Raw genomic sequence first — 17813 nt, 5'->3', positions numbered from 1 at the left:
AGACCACCGGACTAACTCCCTTCCAGTGCATACTCGGTTTTCAGCCGCCGCTGTTTCCCTGGACGGAGGAACCCACGAATGTGTAGACTACTGGTTCCGAGAGAGCGAGAGAGTGTGGGACTCAGCTCATCAACATCTACAACGAGCCATCCGACGCCACAAGGAATTCGCCGATGTTCGTAGAAGACCCACCCCATTATACCAACCTGGAGACAAGGTGTGGTTGTCTACGAGAGACATCAGGCTGAGGTTACCGTGCAAAAAGTCCCCGCTACATCGGTCTATTGGAGGTCCTGAGGCAGATCAACGAAGTGACATATCAGCTTCAGCTCCCACCCAGGTACAGAATCCATCCCACCTTTCATGTATCACTCCTTAAACCGTACTTTCCCTCTGCCACAGATAATCCTGGAGCTGAAGCTGATACCCCTCCTCCGGAGATCCTGGATCAACCTTCCATCTACACCGTGAGTGAGATCCTGGATTCCTGACGTCGGGGCAACCGCCTGGAATATCTGATCGACTGGGAGGGGTACGGACCGGAGGAAAGATCATGGGTGGCCAGAGACGATATCCTCGATCCTCAACTTCTGACGGACTTCCACCAGAGCCACCCAGAACGTCCTGCCCCTCGCGGTCGAGGTCGTCCTCGACGTCGGAGAGGGGCGTCGGGAGCCGCCCCTGGAGGAGGGGGTAATGTCAGAGTTCTACCACAGCAAGATCCACCAACCACGCCCCCTGAAGACACACACACACGTTCACTGTCACCTGAGTACTAATTACTCACCTGGATCCAATCAGCTCCCCTATATATACCCGGACAGATTCATTCCTCGTTGTCTGATCTACCGATCACACCCCTGCATGCTCTTCCCGTGGACTCTATGGTTTCCTGGTTCCATTGTTGGAATTACTTACCTGAACGCTGGACATCTCAGATAAGAACTCTTACCTCAATACCTGCTTCAATATACTTACCAAACCTGTTAATAAACTTACCTTTTATCTTATACATTCACCTCCGTCTCTGCCTCCCTCTGTGCTGTGACACAATGTTTGAATAATTTAATTACCAATATTATTATTTAATTACAAAATATCAAATTTCACAGTAAAAAAAAATCTGTACTGAACTATTATTACATGGTATTATTAAGTGAAAATTACACATATATAAAGGAAATATAAATAATTAAAGAAAAAACTAAATGATAGATTTGTGTGTGTGTGTGTGTGTGTGTGTGTGTATAGATGGATATATATATATAATTTGTTAACACCTAAATTAACTTTTATAATAATATATAATAACTTTTATAATATTATATCACTAATGATACTACTACTGCTTTATTTAAACAATATATTTTATTTAATTTTAATGAAAAAAAAAAACTTCCTGCCAAGTGTCGAACACATAAAACTAAATCCATAAATAACTAAATAAATAACTAAATAAAAATAAAATTTTATTACTTTTATTACTAATAAAAATAAATGTTAACTGAAATAAAATAAAAAAATACTTTTTTCTGCACCTTTTCTTATTTTTAATTTAGTGTCACAATGTACTAAAATAACTAAAACTGAAAAAAAACATTTAAAAACTATATAGATATATAAAAAAATAATTTAATAAATAATTAAATTAATAAAAATTTAATTAATAAAACTTTAAAATTAAAAAGTAAAAAAATATAAAAAATATTTTTAATTTAGTGTCACGATGTACTAAAAATAACTAAAACTGAATTGTTTTTTTAAAAAACTATATAGACGTATTTAAAAAAATAAAAAAGACAAAATTAAATTACTAAAACTTTAAAATTAAAAAGAAAATTAAAAACAATATATATATATATATATATAACTTTAATAGTATATTACTGATACTACAATAACACGGTAACACTTTACAGTAAAGGTTATTAGTTAACATTAGTTAACTACATTAGTTAACATGAACTACGAATGAAAAATACTTCTACAGCATTTATTAATCTTAATGTTAATTTTAGCAAATGTTAATTTTACCAAAAACACTAACCAAATAAACACTACAGTACATACACACACAATACAGTCTAAATAGGTTTTAATATGGATTGAGACCAATTCACATACAGTACATCTTTGTGGAAACAGCACCGTGTTTTATGCAAAATAGTTAATAACAAGATGACACTTACCACCCAGCGCTTGCTTCATCACAAAATCCATGATGTACTCAGATATGTGGTCCTATTCCAGCTAAAGAGATTGTTGCATTTAGTCTAGCTGTGATTCTGATTCTGCCGGTCCACCACAGTGTGTCAGTCGTCTGTGTCCTGATGAATCCTTCACACCTATTGGGAATAGAGGGACATAAATCAGTTCAAATAGATAATACTGATCACTAGTGTCAATACATCCTCATCCATCACATCTGTGAGCATCTGAGCTCACTTTTAACATCCCACACAACAAATTCACAACTCAAAAAAGCCACCTGAACATAATGCATGCACAAAATTAGCTTTACAAAGCAAATATGAGTTCACTAAGACCCTGGCTAAAAACGTCATGAACGGCAACAACAATAAAACAAACCAGAACCCTACATGGCAGTCAAATACCTCTAAAAATACTAATGAAAGAGGCATTAAACAAACCGAAATTATGTGCGCAACTGTTTGTAACTAGTTCCTATTATGTGTTTATTCAATCTGCTTCCACTTACCAGCTAACTGACTTGCAATTTGTTCTTCTTGAAGAATTCCTAACTGAACGTTAAGAAATGCTCAAATAGCTGGAACATGAAAACTCTGCGTTCTGATAATCCCCCTCTCTCTCTCTCTCTCTCTCTCTCTCTCTCTCTCTCTCTCTCTCTCTCTCTCTCTCTCTCTCTCTCTCTCTCTCTCTCTCTCTCTCTCTCTCTCTCTCTGTGGCTCCAGTAGCTTCATTCATACTCGCCCACACTCCTCCCCCTCATCTTTCCATCTCCCTTTGGTAAAACGAAGTTCATTTTGCTAAATTTAAAGGATGGATTACCCCAATTACTGCATGTTTCCATTTGCTTAAAGTATGCAATAGCTTTTCAAACAATTCTTTATTTTATGAGATCTTTTTCCTATATTCTCGCTGTAGAAATATTGCTGTATATACACCTACACAGTTTGAACTTTATCAAGGTCTATATAGACCCAGATAAAGAGAAAAGCAGTAAGGCTTGATAAAAATCTCTCCAAACCTTCTGTAAATTCATCCTCTTTAAAGATTACTTTTTTACAAAAGAAACTTTTGTTTTACCAGTGTAGGTAACAAAAAGAGTAAATACTTTTGCACAAAGAAATCAATAGATTGTAAGAAAAATATATATTTTTTATATTTAAAAGTGAATAAATATTTGTCTCTTGAAATTGTTACATAATTTAAAAAATAATATACACTAATAGTCAAAGGTTTTTGAATTTATTTGTTTTAAAAAAAAAACCTTACTGCATTTATTTGACCAAAAATACAGCTAAAATTGTAAAATTTTGAAATATTTTTGCTATTTAAAATAATTGTTTTCTATTTGAATATTTTTTAAAATGTAATTTTTTGCTGTGATCAAATCTAAATTTTCAGCATCATTATTCCAGGCTTCAGTGTCATATGATCCTTCATAAATCTATCTAATATGCTTATTTGCTGTTCAAGAAACATTTTTATTATTATTATGAATATCTTAAACCGTTGCATACATTTCTGTTTCTTTGATGAATAGAAAGATCCAAAGATCAGCATTTATCTGAAATAAAAAGCTTTTGTAACATAAATGCTGGGGTAAATGCTGTTCTTCTGAACTTTCTATTCATCAAACACAATAATAATTATAATAATAAATGTTTTTGAAGCAGCACATCAGAATATTAAAACTATTTCTGAAGGATCATGTGACTGCAGTAATGATGCTAAAAATTCAGCTTTTGTTCACAGGAATAAATTACAATTTAAAATATTTTCAAATAGAAAACATTTATTTTAAATAGTAAAAATTGATCAAAATGTAACTGTTTTTGCTGTACTTTGGATCAAATAAATGCAGGCTTGGTGAGCAGATTTCTTTAAAAAACTAAAAAAATGTTCAAAAAACTTTGACTGGTAGTGTATAATATTTTTTTAATTATGTATATTAAAAAAATTTAAGAGACAAATATTTCTTCACTATTAAATAGGAAAATATTTTCTTAAGATTTTTTATTACAATCTAATGATTTTTTTAAGCTTTTGTAAAAAATCTTACTGTTCAAAAACTTTTGACTGGTAGTGTATTTATATAAAATATAAACAAAAATTAAAAATAAAATTTGAAATGCAATAATTATGAAATGCATTGTTTGAAATGTATTCTACTACTTTATTTTATCAATTAACTTAATTTTACAGTAAAGAAAATGTCACATGTCAAATATAAGTCAAATAAACTAACCTCAAAACATAGACCTAATGTTATGCATAAAAACACGAACATTTTGTGCTCACAGCAGACCAACATTTATGAAATGTATTGTTATAGGCAGTGAATTTGTGCTGCTTTAAAGTGCATGAATGAAAGCAAAACAGTATGGAATGATAACATTTTCTGAGATCTTCTATTTATGCATCTTTAACCATGCTCCACCATGCAAAATGATTAAAATCAGTTGACTGTAGGAAAAATGTTAAGAAAAGTATTACAACAAAAATTCTAAATCTAGAATTCCTAGACATAGAGTTATAATTCTAAATCAAACCAGTCATCCTGACCCATCCCTACATGCATAGGCTCATCTTCCTTTCCAGAGTCAAAATGGGGGTTTGCTAACACCTGCCATGTCTGATTACCATAACACGTCCTTCTGTGACCTTGTGGTCGGGTTTGTGAGCCATTTACCAGTTCAATTCAACCTGCCTCCAGTAAAACCACCTCTACCACGTCAACACAGCTGACGTGATGTAGCTGAGTCTTACCAGTGTTTGGCGCATAAATGCTTCCATTAAACTGTCCTCAGAGTGTTTTTACTTGACTGAAAAAAGACATGGTGCAATAACAATTTGCATTATCAAACATTGCTTTGATTCTAATTATAAATCTTTTTCTGTCATCTCCTATAGAACCACATTCCATCTAGCTCAAGCACCCATTCTAGTGAAATGTAAATGTAAATAATATGATAATCTCATCTTTGAGCTTCTACAATGATATAATGATAGCATACAACGATGCTCTTAGGATTCTTTTGAAAGTCCAGTGCCAGCCAGTTGTTTGTGCAGAATGATATGACCACACTAAATGCTGTAATAAGAAATGTTGTTTATAAATTCATGTTGAGACTCATGGACTCGCAAAATGAAATTATAATTGTTTTTATACGGCCTGACCAGAGCAGTACCAGGTACAGCTTGCTGCTTTGGAGGCACTGGAGAAATTGTTTGTATGGATTATAGTAATCCTTTGTTTTTATTTGTCTGTCTGTCTCTTTAACATGTTTTTTTTTTTTTTTTTTTTTTTTGGACCTTTTTGAGTCTGAAATAAAAGAATAATAATGGGATTAGAATGACAGCCTTAAGGTTACAGTTTTTGCCAAATGAAAGCATAAACTGAAACTCAAAAATCAGGGTTGCCAGGTCTGCATTACAAAACCCATTCTCTGCCAAAACAAGTCCTGTCACATGGGTGAAATAGCTATCAAAATTGCTTCAAAACTACAAAAAACAAAACTAAAACACTACCCATGGCAACAGTTTAAAAGTAGCCTAATTCTGCGCAAAAACATGGATGGACATGGCAACACTGTGAAAAGTGTTTTTATTACCAAACTCCTTTAGATCTTAAAGCATACAAGAATGCTCAGGATAGTAAAGAAGAAGAGCAAGAGGCCATATACTTTCTGTGCTATTACTGGATTCTTACATAAGCACTATTTTAGTAGCAAACCACAAGATCACCGCAGGACGCTTGATTTCCTAAACAGAAAACCACTGATGTATGGCACAAAGTGATGTTGTGATAATATGACAATTAAATCGAGATGCTTATTGCACTAAATACTGTGATAGATTTTTGAAATCAGAGGTCTCAAAACAACATAGCTGTTTAAAGCATGGATGGAGCTGACTGAGACTTTGCCTAGCCAGGCATGAAATTATTACTCTTCCTATTAAAGGCTTTAACATTTACACAATTATGCAACATGATAAGGCATGAATAGAAACATGGTGTTTCCACATGCACAGGAAGCCACTCTGTCTGAAGTCTAATAAAATAACATGCTTTTTATGTTTTTGGGGTTCTATTTTGGTACAAAAAATGAGCCTATAAATAAAAAAGCAATTATCAGAAACAGGTCTCACATGCCTTGTGGGAAAACCTCCCAGCCAGATCAGTTCCACAATAGAGCATTTCCACAAGATATTTTTCCCATATTCTCTGTCTGAGCCCCGCAAATCAATTGATTTGCATGGACAGCTTGTTGCATAAAGGAAATAACTGTGAATGTATCTGGTGGTGGATTGCTCACTTCAGGCATGCATCTCTTGGCAATAGGCTAATGACTTCAGTAAAGATTGGTTCTACGTGATTCTGTCCGCATCCTCTCTTATCTTCTTACAGATCCTTTCAAGGACAGCCATTTAGGAGTGGTACACATGGTCCCTGATTGCATCCATTAGGCCTATTGGAAGAAGCTACCTTCAGCCACAGCTTAATGAGTCAGGTAAAATACGCCTGGGGCTAGTTCGGATCAATAGTTATGGACGAGGTAAGACTCCTGACTTTCTTCACAACCCTAGAGCTTTCAGCTTCAAGGCAAATACACAACTTTAAAACAAACTAAAAGTCTAAAACCTTTCTGACAGGCAGTTTCGTATCTACACAAAAAGCCTTGAAAGCAAAAGGGAGAGAAAATAGCATCAAAACCTTGAGGAAATATCAGCATGTTTAGTCATTTTCAGTATCCTTTTTTGTTCCTTGACAGACTCTGCCAAATCGATTGTATTACTCCACTTTTCTGTGTTTGTATAGCTACTTTTGCGTGCATGCGCCGTAATTTTCGTAACTCCACACATCATTTGCAGCCTATTTGCAATAAAACACAGACTTGCGCACATGCTAGCAATGATCATTTAAGTAAATCAAGTAATCTTTCTATACCTCATAGTGGGCTTTTTCCTTGGCTCTTTCAGCAGATTTCATTGTGATGTCAGTAGGCAACAATGAGTGATTAATTGAATCATTCATTAAATCAATTCATTCAAACACACACTAATCCATTCAGGAGCAAATCAATTGAGTGAGTCATTCATTCAATCAATTCGTTCAAACACACACTAATTAATTCAGGAGCAAAACAAGTGAGTGAGTCATTCATTTCATTAATTCATTCAAACACACTAATTCAATCAGGAGCAAAACAAGTGAGTGAGTCATTCATTCCATCAATTCATTCAACAAACTGATTCATTCAGGAGCAAAACAAGTGAGTGAGTCATTGAATCCTTCATTCAAACAATTCATTCAAACACACTGATTCAATCAGGAGCAAAACAAGTGAGTGAGTCATTGAATCCTTCATTCAAACAATTCATTCAACACACTGATTCATTCAGGAGCAAAACAAGTGAGTGAGTCATTCATTCCATCAATTCATTCAACACACTGATTCATTCAGGAGCAAAACAAGTGAGTGAGTCATTCATTCCATCAATTCATTCAACACACTGATTCATTCAGGAGCAAAACAAGTGAGTGAGTCATTGAATCATTCATTCAAACAATTCATTCAACACACTGATTCATTCAGGAGCAAAACAAGTGAGTGAGTCATTGAATCCTTCATTCAAACAATTCATTCAAACACACTGATTCAATCAGGAGCAAAACAAGTGAGTGAGTCATTGAATCCTTCATTCAAACAATTCATTCAACACACTGATTCATTCAGGAGCAAAACAAGTGAGTGAGTCATTCATTCCATCAATTCATTCAACACACTGATTCATTCAGGAGCAAAACAAGTGAGTGAGTCATTCATTCCATCAATTCATTCAACACACTGATTCATTCAGGAGCAAAACAAGTGAGTGAGTCATTGAATCATTCATTCAAACAATTCATTCAACACACTGATTCATTCAGGAGCAAAACAAGTGAGTGAGTCATTGAATCCTTCATTCAAACAATTCATTCAAACACACTGATTCAATCAGGAGCAAAACAAGTGAGTGAGTCATTCATTCCATCAATTCATTCAACACACTGATTCATTCAGGAGAAAAACAAGTGAGTCATTGAATCATTCATTCAAACAATTCATTCAAACTCACTGATTCAATCAGGAGCAAAACAAGTGAGTGAGTCACTTAATCATTCATTCAATCAATTCATTCAAACACACTGATTCAATCAGGAGCAAAACAAGTGAGTGAGTCATTGAATCCTTCATTCAAACAATTCATTCAAACACACTGATTCATTCAGGAGCAAAACAAGTGAGTGAGTCATTCATTCCATCAATTCATTCAACACACTGATTCATTCAGGAGCAAAACAAGTGAGTGAGTCATTGAATCATTCATTCAAACAATTCATTCAACACACTGATTCATTCAGGAGCAAAACAAGTGAGTAAGTCATTGAATCCTTCATTCAAACAATTCATTCAAACACACTGATTCAATCAGGAGCAAAACAAGTGAGTGAGTCATTCATTCCATCAATTCATTCAACACACTGATTCATTCAGGAGAAAAACAAGTGAGTCATTGAATCATTCATTCAAACAATTCATTCAAACTCACTGATTCAATCAGGAGCAAAACAAATGAGTGAGTCACTTAATCATTCATTCAATCAATTCATTCAAACACACTGATTCATTCAAGAGCAAAACAGATAGTGAGTCATTCATTCAACTAATTCATTCAAACATACACTAATTGATTCATGAGCAGAAAAAGTGAGTGAGTCATTCATTCAATCAATTTATTCAAACACAGATTCATTCAGAAGCAAAACAAATGAGTGAGTCACTTAATCATTCATCCAATCAATTCATACAAACACACTAATTGATTCAGAAGCAGGAAAAGTGAGTGAGTCATTCATTCAATCAATTCATTCAACACACTGATTCATTCAGGAGCAAAACAAGTGAGTGGGTCATTGAATCATTCATTCAAACAATTAATTCAAACTCACTGATTCAATCAGGAGCAAAACAAATGAGTGAGTAACTTAATCATTCATTCAATCAATTCATTCAAACATACACTAATTGATTCATGAGCAGAAAAAGTGAGTGAGTCATTCATTCAATCAATTCATTCAAACACACTGATTCATTCAGGAGAAAAACAAGTGAGTGAGTCATTGAATCATTCATTTAAACAATTCATTCAAACACACTGATTCAATCAGGAGCAAACCAAATGAGTGAGCCACTTAACCATTCATTCAATTCATTCAAACACACTGATTTATTCATGAGCAAAACAGAGAGTGAGTCATTCATTTAATCAATTCATTCAAACACACTAATTTATTTAGGTGCAGAACAAGTGAGTGAGTCATTTGTTTAATCAATTCATTCAAACACAGATTCATTCAGGAACAAAACAGAGAGTGAGTCATTCATTCAATCAATTCACTCAGACACACTGATTCATTCAGGAGCAAAAGTAGTGAGTGAGTCAATGAATCATTCATTCAAACAATTAATTCAAACTCACTGATTCAATCAGAAGCAAAACAAATGAGTGAGTCACTTAATCATTCATTCAATTAATTAATTCAAACACAAATTCATTCAGGAGCAAAACAGTGAGTCATTCATTCAATTAATTAATTCAAACACACACTAACTGATTCAGGAGCAGAACCAGTGAGTGAGTCATTCATTCAATCAATTCATTCAAACACATTGATTCATTCAGGAGCAAAACAAGTGAGTGAGTCATTGAATCATTCATTTAAACAATACATTCAAACACAAACTAAGTGTTTCAGGAGCAAAACAAGTGAGTGAATCACTTAATCATGCATTCAATTAATTCATTTCAACACACTGATTCATTCAGGAGCAAAACAGAGAGTGAGTCACTGAATCATTCATTTAACATTTGCTCAAAATGCTGATTTTTAAAAGAATTTTTAAAAGATTTTTAGTGGCTGACTAAAAGCAGAACAGCATACTAGCATTTTCTAATCTTACTTTATCTGTCAGATTAACATATTGCAGAAATAGTAAATAGCAGTATACTAGCATATGTCCAAAATCACTCCCTATAGTATACTATTTGAGGGACAGCCATTTGGTGTCTGAACCTTTATCGATTCCACTCATTAAATCCCATAATACCCTCGTGATCTGAATTCATTTTCAGTTTTTATTTACTCATTTAATGGGCTATAGAAGTGAAGTGATGCAGGGAAAACTAGATGAGGTTTAGAGGACAAAACAAGGCAATTTCTTCATGATTGAGTCACTGAATCATCCCCCTTGCCTAAATGAGTACTTAAAATCGGGATTCAGATTCCCTCAGGAACAAACTGCTTAATATTTTTTGGAACCTGTGATACTTTTATTAGAATTCTTTAATGAATAAAAAGGTAAAAAGTACATACTTTATTCAAAGTAGAAATATTTTCTAATATAGGTTTTTACTTTTTATTAATTTAACACATCCTTGCTGAATAAAAGTATTAGTTTCTTTCAAAAGAGAGAAAGAAAACATTTACTGACCCCACATTTTGAACGAGGTGTTTATTGTTACATATATTGCATACATACTGTATATTTTTAGATATTTTAGGACAGCGGTTCTAGACTACATCACAGAGAAAATAAAGGGTGATTAGCTCTGTCCTACTTATTTGGTGTACTAGAATGAGGATCTTTTCATGTTAATTCAAATAAAAAAGCTACAAGAACAACACTTACCTGAGGGTAACAAACATGCCTGACATTTACAAAATGTTTTTAGACATTTCTGAAGTGTTTACACCATTAAACCAATAAACACTGTTTCATGAGGGACAAATATCTGTCTGGTTGAGTAAAACTGTTGAAAAGGAGAAATATTAATGCCTTATTTAATTCTCATGCTGCAATGATTTATTTTATAGTTTCTGACATTTGCAGAAAAGACAAGGCAGAAATGTCCATGATGCCGATGGCGAGTTGTACACTTAGACCAGTGACATTTCTGCTGAGTTTGCCAAACCACATTGTGCTTCAATTATTACTTGATTAAAAGAGCAGAAATTGCAGTGAATATGCCAAATTATCATGTAGAAGTATGAAACCATGCACACAATCTGGAGCCTGGAAATCTGCCAGCGCAAAATCCTTAAACCATATGCCAATTTCTATCATTGTGCTTAACTGTCATAACATAAAAGATAAAAGCACTGATTATGCAACTGTAACAGCAAACCAAATGATTTCAACCCACTCTGTGGATTCGTCTGGACAGTAAATAAGGAACTGATACACTTCCCGCACAAGAGAAGATGTGAGAGGTTGTGGGAGGGAAACAGGAAGGCAGGGCATGAAGGGTAATTAGGTTAAATTCAGAGCAGCTCTGCTTGGTTTACAAAGCCATTCTGACAGAAAAGCACCATTCACGATTAGATTAAATTTGTGGCATGGGGCCTGGCTACAAAACTATACAGATCCATCCCAACACACAGGAGCAGGAAAGCAATCTGTTCATTCTCAGCATGTATATTAATACATCGTGCCTGGAATCATTTTGCCGGGGATCGGCATTTATTAGCACGACGAAGCACAGATCTAGTGCAGAGCACTGTACATGTGCACATGTGCCTTGAGCTGTAGGTGCAAAACTAAAACACTGTGAGATTCATGTAATGCCACAGAGCTGGATGAAAAGTCTAATCCTAAGGTTTATAATAGGTCTATCATGATCTGGACAGAAATGCATTAAAATGCATGTTTTTTCGTTACCAAGTTCACAGATTTTTAGACAGCTATACTGTTACATTGTTAGTAATACAAGTAAATGAACAATGCATATTTGTGACCCTGGACCACAAAACCAGTCATAAAGGTCAAATTTCTGAAATTGAGATTTATACATCATCTGAAAGCTAAAGATATAAGCTTTCCACTGATGTATAGTTTGTTAAGATAGGGCAATATTTTGTCTGAGATACAGCTATTTGAATATCTGGAATCTGATGGTGCAAAAATAAAATCCAAATATTGAAAAAAATGCCTTTAAAGTTGTCCAAATGAAGTTCTTTGCAATGCATATTACTAATAAAAAATTAAGTTTTGATATATTTACGTAGGAAATTTGCAAAATATATCAATGAAACATGTTCTTTACTTAATATCCTAATGATTTTTGGCATAAAAAATCCATAATTTTGACCCATATAATGTATTTTTAATATACCTGTGCTACTTAAAGGATATATATATATATTAAATTTGAATTCGTTTTTATTTTTCTATTTTAATTTTAATTTAAAAGAAGTTTCAGTCATTTTGTTGTACGTTTTTGTCATATTTATTAACTTTTTTTAAGTTATCGTTTTTATTTATTTTTAGTCCAATTTAAGTTATTTTAATAATTTTTGTTAATAAATGATAATATTACTTAATGAAATCTACCTATAAGTGGTAAAGTACAGGCATCCCATAATAACAGAAACATCGTCACATTATTTTTACAGAAAATTTCCAGCAACCACAGCTGCCTTTTTTTTTTTTTACAGTGAATTTGTATTTTTGTACACTGCATGGTTTACTTTTTATAAATTTGACAATGTCACAGAGCTGAGTCTACTGTAAGTCACTAAAAACCATGAATAAGAAATTATAAGCAGTGTGAATAGACTAAAACACATTTAAACATACATTTTACGACTCTTCTAGCTCCACCAATTTTTTATTTTTTTTAAAAGATTGCCACCAAGTGAACCAAAAGCTACTGGGATTTTGAAAGGCATCACTTCTGAAGTTGAACTATTTCTCTTCTATATTATTATTATGATTTGTCTTAGCCCTGCTTAGGCAATTTGTGTGCAACACTGTATGACTGATGCTGCAAGTGTAAAAAGCACTGCACACAAAGTGACAAATATTCTTTAAAAAAGCAGTTTATCACAACTTTATTTTAGTCTTTTAACAGGCTGTATGTTTTAATATTTCTTCTTGTTAGTTTAACAAAGCAAAGCACTTTTTAAAAGTACAACCCAAGTACAGCCTCTGTTTGGGAATTGCTGGCACAGAAGAAAAATCAAATACTTAATGGCAATGTATCAAGAGTCAGCACTGACCCACTTAAGCCAGTGTATGAATATGAATATTACATCCTCAGCTGAGTGAGAGCAGTTGAGTACACTTGATTTCAGCAAGGGGGTCCGCAGCTACTTCCACTGAGCTCCCGCTATGTAATTGTCAAAGCCTATCATTGCGTGCTGGGCCGGGCTTGCACAAGAGGTCACGGGAACCCCCTTCTCCAATGGGGGCCAATTAACTCTTGTCACATTAAAGTTGGCATGTCATCTACACACTACTATATTGCCGCTGACTGCACTGCTAACACCTGATTCACACTTTTTCATTGTGCTGTGGAAACTGTGCATTACAAACAGATGGGCCTGATGGTGAAAAATGAACAGTTGCGCTGAATGCACACACAATATTTTCATGTGCAATCTTGTGAAAATGCAATATTAAATAAAGATTTGTATACATATTATGAAACACTGGACCGCCTGTGCAAATAGATCAGAATTTATGCGCAATACAATATGCCTGGTTTATGCATTACATATCAGACAGATGGTATTTTCCCGTCTCAGCACAGGTATATTCATAGCAATAAGCAAAAATACATTGTATGGCTCAAAAGTTGCAATTTTTCTTTTATGGCAAAAAAAATCATTAGGATATTGAATAAAGATCACGTACCATGGAGATATTTTGTAAATTAAAACTTAATTTTTGATTAGTAATATGCATTGCTAAGAACTTCATTTGGACAATTTTAAAGGCGATTTTATCAGTATTTTTTTTTTTTTTTGCACAATCAGATTCCAGATTTTTTTATATTTTATATATTAATATTTTAATATTTAGCTTTCAGATTATGTATAAATCTCAATTTCAAAAAATTGACCCTTACGCCTGGTTTTGTGGTCCAGGGTCACATATTATGGATAAAGGACTCATACAATAGTCGGAAGGAATGGTTTGAAGGTAATAATGTATTTGCTTATTACAGACACACATTTTTCTTCATAAGACTTTAATTAATGGAGTGGTGTGGATTACTTGTGGATTATTGTGATGTTTTTTATCAGCTGCTTGGACTCTTATTCTAACGGCACCCATTCACTGAAGAGGATCCATTAATGAGCAAGTGATAGAATGACACATTTCACAAATCTGATGAAAAAACAAGCTCATTTACATCTTGAATGGCCTGAGGGTGAGAACATTTTTGGCATATTTTCATTTCTGGGTGAACCATTTTCTTTAAATACTGTCCACAATAATCACACAATCAAGAATATTTAAGTTAGCATGTCATCTACACATTACTATATTGCTGCTGACTGCACTGCTAACGCCTGATTCACACTTTTCCATTGTGCTGTGGAAACTGTGCATTACAAACAGATGGGCCTGACGGTGAAAAACAAACAGTTGCGCTGAATGCACACAATATGTTCGTGTACAATCTTGTGAAAACACCAGAATAAATCAGTATACAAATTATGAAACACTGGACCACCTGTGCAAATAGATTAGAATGGATGCATAATACAATATGCCTGGTTTATGCATTACATATCAGACAGATGGTATTTTTTTTCTGTCTAAGTGGGATGTTCTTGCCCTGAATAAGCTTTGGAAAAGTTTGTGAAAGTCTTGCGAACTTTTCCAACTCATTTAAATTATTATATCATTCTACACCCACCAGCTCTCATACTTTCGGATGAAGGTTTTGCACTAAAAAAATGCATATCTGCTGACCTGTACAATAGGTTGTCCGTTTCAGCTAACTCAGGCCTCTTCCTAGAGTCTGAAGTGTTTTCCGTCTTTGTATGTATCTGCCAAATGGCTAACCACGCAGAGGCAGTAAAAATCTGGAGAAGAGAGATAAGCTTTCAGCTGAAATACTTGCTGCAAGCATTTTATCCAAAGAGCATTATCTTCAGACCATTTAGCCAGATTAAAGGTCTTTTCAATTATAATCAACCCCTCTAACATCTTTCCACAGCTTGACTCAGTAACACGTACGTCTGGTTCACAAAATTCTCCAGTCTGACCATATGAATTAAGTCTACTTCTGTCAAGTTCTGTCTCTAATTTCATCAAACAGTTTATTATCATGGTAATCTGTCACTCTGCACCCGTTTTATTCTAGAGCATTTCAATGGCGATAACAGAAGCATAGCTTGCAAAAAGGAATATGATCATAAAAGCTCACAATGCAATTTGATGGAGGTTTGGACACAGCTATAAATAATTCAGCACTTGATTTCTCCCCTGCAGCTAGACCTCTCCTGACGACTCTCAGCACCAAACACACAGCAGAGGCTTCAAAACCGCCACTCCACACCTGTCACCAATAACACCTCACTAAGACACTCCTTCCACTCGCGCTGGAGGACAGATGTGTCCGTGTGACTGACTTAAAGAGGGATGAATCACAACTTCTTCCGGGTTTGGTTATAAAGTACGTTTAAAATTTTATTTTAAATGGCTATTGGTAGACAGACCAAATGTCCAAATCTATACAATACACAACAGTAGCACAAGAAACACAATTCTATTACAAATAGATTTGGAGAAATGTAGTATTACATCACTTGCTCAGCAATGGATCCTCTGCAGTGAATGGGTGCCGTCAGAATGATAGTCCAGAACATCACAATAATCCACACCACTCCAGTACATCAATTAGTATGGTCAATTAAAGCATAAAACTGCATGTTTGTAAGAAAAAAAAAACATCATTAATGCATTTTAGCTTTAACTTTCTGGTTCATGATCCAGAATAACTGGTTAGAAGTTAGAATAACTAACTTACTCCAGTGTGAAAGTCCATTTCCTGTTGGCGTCTCAAATAAAAATTCACCCACATATATTTAGATCTGTTTTCAGACTGTTTTCACATATTTCTCTCTAGTTTTTTTCACTGGAGAAAGCAATATGTGACCCTGCTGGACCACAAAACCAGTCTTAGCACAGATATATTTATAGCAATAGGCAAAAATGCATTGTATGGATCAAAATTACGATTTTTATTTTATGTACAAAAATTATTAGGATATTAAGTAAATATCATGTATCATGAAGATATTTTGTAAATTTCCTACCATAAATATATCAAAACTTAATTTTTGATTAGTAATATGCATTAATAAGAACTTCATTTGGACAACTTTAAAGGTGATTTTCTTAATATTTAGATTTATTTGCTTTTTTGCATGCTCAGATTACATATTTTAAAATAAATCTCAGCCAAATATTATTATTAAGCTTTCAGATGATGTATAAATCTGAATTTTAAAATGGACCCTTTTGACTGGTTTTGTGGTCCAGGGTCACATATTATGGATGAGGACATGCATTAGCCAGAAGCAATTGTTTGAATTGTTAAAAAAGGCGTAATAATGGAATTGCTTATTAAAAACATGAGCTTTCTTTCTTTATAAGATGTTAATTGATGGACTGGAGTGGTGTTACTTGTGGATTATTGTAATGTTTTTATCAGCTGTTTGGACTCTCATTCTGGCGGCACCCATTCACTGCAGAGGATCATTTGGTGACCAAGTAAGAGAATGACACATTTCTGCAAATTTGATTAAAAAAACAAGCTCAAAACATGACATATTTTAATGTCTGGGTGAACCATTCCTTAAAATACTGTCCACAATAATCACATACACATGCATATCATTTAGACTCATAACAACAATCAACAAAGTAGTGAATACACTGTACTCTTCTTTTGAAAGGTTGCATGACAATATGGCTGCTATAAGATCTAATAAACATCAAGCAGCATAGCCGATCCAAATCAAGTTTTTACTAGTTTTTGTGAAGCAGAAAAACATGATCCTATCAGTTCCGCTACTATACATCCTTTCTCTCTTTCGCTTCTTTTATCTCTCCTTTCACTCTCAGTCTCTCAGAGACAGCACATGAATAATGGCCAAGGGTTAGACCTAATTCCCATTCTTGCCTGGGGCCAAAAGTAAGAAATAGTAATGTGCATTTGCTATGTCCAATCCGGGGGAATTCTTTTGAAAGCGAGAGTTACTGTCTCACGCGTATAAGAACAGCAGAGCTGCGTGCAAAATCCATTTGAACAGCTCAAAACATAATTTTAGTCTTAAGTAGCATGGGTATATTTGTAGCAATAGCCAACAATACATTATTTATGCCAAAAATCATGTTCAGTAAAGATATTTAGTCAATTTTCTACCATCAATATTTCAAAATGTAATTTTTGATTAGTAATATGCATGGCTAAGTAATTCATTTGGACAACTCTAAAGGCAATTTTCTCAGTATTTAGGTTTTTTGCACCCTCAGAATCATAACAAACCATACATCAATAGAAAGCTTTTTTAATGCTTATTATTCTTTCAGATAATGTATACATTTAAAAATAAAATAAAAAAATTATCCCTTATGACTGGTTTTGCGGTCCAGGGTCACAATTAGTAAGACTGAAGTTTCAGGTTTCCAGACTTTAATCTCATGAGAACTGATTATAAACTGAACTTCATCTTGATGACATGACATTCAAATATTGCA

The 17813-nt window shown here is 34.1% G+C and overlaps 1 protein-coding gene across 1 annotated transcript in view; it reads right to left on the bottom strand.

Moving 5' to 3' along the window:
• cplx2b (complexin 2b) overlaps window positions 1-17813 on the bottom strand; it is a 40587-nt gene that overhangs the window by 21525 nt on the left and 1249 nt on the right. The window contains exon 2 of the mRNA XM_073820808.1: window positions 2190-2345. Within this exon, the coding sequence (XP_073676909.1) occupies window positions 2190-2220 (31 nt within the window). The 5' untranslated portion in view covers window positions 2221-2345. The remainder of the gene's footprint in view (window positions 1-2189; window positions 2346-17813) is intronic.

The sequence above is a fragment of the Garra rufa genome, chromosome 16, assembly GCF_049309525.1.
Source record: "Garra rufa chromosome 16, GarRuf1.0, whole genome shotgun sequence".
NCBI lineage: Eukaryota > Metazoa > Chordata > Actinopteri > Cypriniformes > Cyprinidae > Garra > Garra rufa.
The sequence above is the reverse complement of the archived record's forward strand: the minus strand, read 5'-3'. Positions and strand labels throughout refer to the sequence as shown.